At 43.8% G+C, this 6,000-nt stretch overlaps 1 protein-coding gene across 2 annotated transcripts in view; it reads left to right on the top strand.

The window, feature by feature from the left end:
- Window positions 1-3,613, top strand: part of LOC144678700 (zona pellucida-binding protein 2-like) — a 95,683-nt gene extending 92,070 nt beyond the window's left edge. Inside the window, exon 10 of one of the 2 annotated variants that reach the window (XM_078538503.1) lies at window positions 3,215-3,613. In XM_078538503.1, coding sequence (XP_078394629.1) covers window positions 3,215-3,602 — 388 coding nt within the window. In that variant the 3' untranslated portion in view covers window positions 3,603-3,613. The remainder of the gene's footprint in view (window positions 1-3,214) is intronic. The other variant, XM_078538505.1, reaches the window with a different exon arrangement.
- Window positions 3,614-6,000: the final 2,387 nt, after the last annotated feature.

Genomic DNA, 6,000 nt, shown 5'->3' on the forward strand with positions numbered 1-6,000 from the left:
GTGTGAGAGAGAGAGAGGGAGATTGTGTTTGCGTGACAGTATGTGTGTGTGGGTGGGCTTTTGTGTCCGTATGAAGGAGTGTGTGTGTGTGCGGGAGTATTTGCGTAAGGGAGTCTGTGTGGGAGTGCGTGTGTGTGTGGAAGTCTGTGTGAGGAAGTCCGTGTGTGCGTGAGAAAGAGAGATTGTGCGTGTGTGAGTATGTGTGTGTTTGTGAGAGAGTCTGTGTGTGTGTATGTGAAAGCCTGTGTGTGTGTGTGTGTGTGTGTGTGTGAGGGAGTTTGTGTGTGTGTGTGTGAGAGAGAGGTTGTCTGTGTGTGTGTGTATATGTGTGTGTGTGTTTGTGTGTGTGCTTGAGGGAGGCTATGTGTGTTAGAGAATGTGTGTGAGAGAATGTGTGTGAGAGAGAGAATCTGTGTATGTGAGAGAGAGAATCTGTGTGAGAGAGAGAATCTGCATGTGTGTGAGTGTGTGAGGGAGTCTGTGTGCGTGAGAGAATCTGTGTGTGTGTGTGTGAGGGAGTCTGTGTGTGTGTGTGTGTGATAGTCTGTGTGTGTATATGTGTGTGTGAGGGAGTCTTTGTGTATGTGTGCAAGAGCATCTGTGTGTGTGTATGAGAGAGAGATTCTGTGTGGGTGACAGTATGTGTGTGTTTGTGAATGTGAGAGAGAGAGAGAGAATGTGTGTGTGAGAGAGTCTGTGTGTGTGTGTGAGGGAGTCTGTGTGTGTGTGAGAGGGTCTGCGTATGTGAGAGAATCTGTGTGCGTGTGGGTGTGTGGGTGGGTGAGAATCTGTGCGCGTGTGGGTGTGTGTATGCTCCCTCTCCCAGAGGGTTCTAAGGCTGGGTGGGGGGAATGTGAAATTACACGAACGGGATTCCCTCTTGTTCTCGCCCGCCTCGACCTCTCACAGCAATTTTACACTTGGGCGGGCAGGCCTCGGATGCCAATGGCTACTTAAGGGCCATTTCCCACCCAGCCTCAATTTTTAGGCTGGTGGGCGGATGAAAGTTCAGAGGGGGAAATCCGGAAATAAAGAAAGTTCGATCTAGGTGGGAAGGGGCGGGGGTGGGGGGGCGCCTCCATCAGAATCCCTCTTCTGACTGGGGGCACCCCCCCCCAATTAAGGCCCGGTGACCTCAGACCTCCCTCCCACCCCCTGGCCTACTCCCCAATGAGCATTTCCCCTGTCTCTTGGCAGTCCATGCCCTGGATATCAGTGCCATTCTCTGCTTTGTTATTTCCTGTTTCCTTCTAGTGCCTCTTGCTCCTCCCATCACAAACATCTTCCAACAACATCTCTAAGTCCTACCGGAACTGAGATGGTCCTTCTTAGTACTCTCAGACCCGCCAAGTTCTTCCAGATCCAATAATCCCCTTCTCAGTCCTCATGGATTCTGACCAGCCTCCCACTGCTCCCACTTATCACATGTCTGCACCATCTTCAACAATTACCACAACTCCAGAATTCCTATTCCACCACTGCCACAACCTGACACAAATTATTGCCAAACTTATAGGATGGAATGCCCCCAGGGGCAATTTTGAAGGTGAGAAGCATTTAATTGGCTGGGAGGGTGTGGGAACCCCACCACCTACCTGCCTCCACCTAATTAAGTCTGAGACAAGAAGGCTTGTGGACAGCCTTCCCAGCCAAATGCTAATTGAGGCCCTTAGCCACCGCAAGTAGGCTTCCAGGGGAGGGGTCCCTAGTTCAAAGACACTCAGTACCTGATTGAAGGACCTGGCATCAGGAAGGGAGGGTGAGCCTCATGTCCTTTCTTCCGAACCCCACCTCTCCATCCCCAAGCCAGCCAGCCCCTCCCCGCAACTCCCATCCTGGCCTCACTTGGGTTCCTTGTCGATCCTAGGCTTCTAGTGGGTGCGTTAACAGCAGCAGATGGCACTAATGGGCAACGGAGAGCTGCTGGGCTCTAATTAACCAGCAACTCTCAGGGGGCACAGGATTTCTACCCCCGGGGTCCTAAATCCTGGGGAAGGCCCGACACTGGCCAATTAAGTGCTTGACAGGCACTTAATTTGCTGGGCCTTCCCCAGCGGAGGCGACACGGAGTTCCCATTCATTCTCCAGCCAGTGGGCAAGAACCCCATCGTCAGCAGTAAATGCTGCCCATATACAGCCACTGAAGTCCACACCCTCCTCACCATCATCCTGCTGTCCCCACACCCAAGGCTACATTGTCTCCACTGCCCACTTGAGCAGCCCACTCACAGTGCTGCATCTGTGGGCTCCTCTCTTATATCCGCTGACTTCCCAATTGGCTTCATGCCCTGAGATCCCCGCTACCACTCCTATCCAATCATGCTATTCCCTTCCCGATGCAGCCAAACTTCAGGGTCCCATATCACAACCCAGTACCACTTATAGATCTCACAGATAATACTTCTACTCAAATGCTTGCAGTTACAAATATTCATCTGCTCCTGCTACATCACCTCCTTTTAAGTGCTCCCAAAATACAGAATAACCCTCCTTATACTATGTAACCACAGCTCTCCTACTCCCCAGTTCTGATCCATGCAGTATTTACAAACTACCACTGCATCCTGGATCATCTTCTGTACTAACTTCCTCTATATTTGGTTTTGAAATAAGGGCAAGAGATAAAATGAACAATAATTAATACAATTAATTATAAAATTATCAAAACCACTTAGTCACAGAAATGTACACATAATTATTCAATTAGATCCAAGATTAACACAAACACTTCCACAAAAACATGCAATTAAAAAGTTTCACCTACTTAATTACTGTAACTCAATAGTCCTGATAATATATTATACATTTCTTGGGATAAGGTAGATAATCCTCCACACACTGTGAGCAACATCACAAGAATGTTGTGCCTATCATTTGTTTGTCACTCATGCAAAGTGGACATCGCACAAAAAAATCGTATTTGGCTCAAATTTCCCAGGAACTCATTTCTAAAACACTAACTTTACTGACTTTGAGTACACTCTTGCCAATTTCTATTCATAAAATTTTAGCATTATTTGCATCCTCCCCTTTCCGAAGCATAGCTGCATCTTGCCCCCATCCCCCAACCACTTGCACCAACAAAACCTCAGGGAGGTGTGTTAGTCGCTCATACATCTATTTATTTATTTAAGAAAAGTGTAATAAATTTCCAGGATTAACTGTCTTATACATTGTACCATGAGAATTAAGGATATTTGTGTGTGTTTTGCAGAATATGCCGGAAGTATTGCAAGTCACCAGTGAAGGGAAAATATGTTCAGGTGAAAAAGGGAGAAGTAAAACAGGTGAAAACATTGGCAAACATTATTAGAAGTGTTGACCTACTGGAACAAAAAAGCAAGTTAAGACCATCTGAATTTATTGTTAGGCATTCTCCAAATCACAGAGTTGGATTTTCAGATGATCAATGCATTGGTCTACTTAGTGATACTGACACTGAAACATGTAAGACTTGTGGCTCTTTACAATCTGGTGAAACCACATGCCCAGAGAGCAGCTTCGAGGAATGCAGATCTCCTTACACATCGGATGAACCTTGCTTTATCTCAAGGAATTCAACTCCACAGAAAGTAGCAGCTATCCTCAGGCATGGAAGGTAGTAGTTCTCAGTGCTTATTTATTTTGTGCAAAAATCTGCTCAAGTGGGCAGTGTAGATGTGAAATATCACAGTATTAATCTGTAAATTGCAGGCTGTGTTGTATATTGTCCTTCTTTGAGAGTGTTACTGTAGATAATGGTGAAAGAAAAGAAGCTTCTGTTTAAGATGAAATTGGTATCATCTTAATGTATTTACTTTAAAACTTTAATTCATCATCATTTAACAAAATAGTTTAAATTTTATACACATGGAAACATAAGCGTGGGAATAAAGTTTATATGCTCTGGTGTTGCAAAAGTTGTTGTTTGTTAATGTTAACATTACTGTTGATGAGGAGATTTCCCAGCTGGTTAATTGGCATAAATTAAATCACAGGATGAGGTAGGTGGCAGGGCTGAGGGATCTTGTTTTAAGACTAAAATATGGACCTTTGAGTATTCTCAAGAATTTAAGACATTCTCAATGAAAAAGTCACTGTGAATTTTTGAACTTGTTATTCCATCTCAAGTTTATAAAACCACCTATTTTAACAAACCAAAAATGTCTTATTTTTGAGATGAATGGAAACATCATAGCCTAAACCATTATAATTAAAGTTTCATTATATCGTCCCCTGAGGATTCCTTACACAAAACTATTAATGATGACTTCAATTTAACTAAAGTTTGCAAACCTAATAAAATGTCTTATAAAATATGTTACATTACATAACTTTAAGCTCGATTTCTTCTCCAAATATATTTGTATGATTTTATGTACAATGAAACTAATAGGAAGGGTACAAAATGATGGTATTCATAATATAAGCCAAAACAAAATCAAAACTGAAAAATATTTAGGACCTTGCATGCCTGATTGAGAACAGACTAAAATGGTATATAATTGAGCTTGGCTTGAAAAGATCAAAATTTACAAACTGGACACCAATTACTCAGTGCCACATGGTAAGGACAAACCACTGTTTTTAACTATAACCATGTTTAGAGTATTTGGCTGTACCACCCATTGAGCATACCTATTCCATGTTCAGTGAATTTCCGAATACAGTTGTTTGTTTTACAAGCTTCACAAGTCCATGGTGTAAGAACTGTCCTGTTGTTTCCTTGGTGGTGGATAGAGTGATGGTTTTGCTGTAAAAATTCAACGAGAAATACAGTTTAGGAGAGACTTATTTTTGTAACATCCTAAAACCTTGCTTTCAGTTAGCTTCTAAACATATTTTTAATCAGCAAAATCAAATACTCAATCCTTAGATCAGTATTTTTTTTTACAGTTTTACATTGAAATAGCTGTTTGTAAACAGTTAGGTATTACACATGGAAAGACCATACCTAGATTGAGGTATATACTTAACTAGATATTGAAAGTCTTTTATATTTTAAACAAAATACTGTGTATATATCTCATTTATAAATGCCTGTTAGTATGAAGTGTTCCTCTTTATATAATGTCAATATAAGTCATTGACATTCCTCAAAGACAGTAGCTTCTTTAATAGTTGATATCTTATTAAAATTAATTCCATAATTTCACAGTCTTTGTTTTTCTCTTTCATTAATTAGGTGACAGTTTAGATGTTTGTCTTTGATTTATATTGATTCTTTATAAAGTTATAGGGCGGGGAAACTACTGGCCCAGATCTTCCGAGAAGCAGCAATGATAGTCGGATTGCCGCTGCACTCAAAAATTCCAACTTGCCGCTGCCGCGCATTTCTTCCAGGACCTTCCCAGCCTACTGTAAGCTTTCCCCTCTAAACAGGGTGTTAATCGGGTGCTTTGGGGGTGGGGCGAGGGGAGAGGTAGCTTTCACAGAAACGTGCAGTGCAGCATCCCTTGGGGGACTCTGTTGGAACAGAGCAGAGTCGGGGGAAGACAGAACATGCCCCCTTTTTACGGCACTAATTCCCATAAGGTAAGTTTAAAGATCTTGCCTGAATGTTAATGAATGGGTGAGTGGGTCAGTGAGTGAGTGAATGGGTAGTTGGATAATTAGTAAGTGGGTGAGCTGGTAGATGGGTGAGGTGGTAGGTGGGTGAGCAAGTAGGGTTGTGGGGTAGTCGGGTTGGGGGGGTAGTCAGGTTAGGTCAGGGGGTTAGTCAGGTCGTTGGGAGGGTAGTCGGGTTGGGTTGAGAGGGTAGTTTGGTTGTGTCAGGGGTTAGATGGGCGGTTGAGGCGATGGGGTAGTTGGGTGCTCGGGACAGTAGTGGGGTCGGGTGGGAGGGTGTTGGGTCGTGTTAGGGGGTGAGATGGATGGTCAGGGGGGTAGTCAGGCTGGAGCAGGGGATAGTCGGGTGGGGTGGGGGTAGTCATGCTGGGTCGGTAGGGGGCTGGGGGTGTAGTCACGTTGGGGGTAGTTGGGTGGTCGGGGTGTTGTCCGGTCTGGTCAGGGGGTTAATTG

The sequence above is a fragment of the Cetorhinus maximus genome, chromosome 3 (genome assembly GCF_964194155.1).
Source record: "Cetorhinus maximus chromosome 3, sCetMax3.hap1.1, whole genome shotgun sequence".
Classification (NCBI taxonomy): Eukaryota; Metazoa; Chordata; class Chondrichthyes; order Lamniformes; family Cetorhinidae; genus Cetorhinus; species Cetorhinus maximus.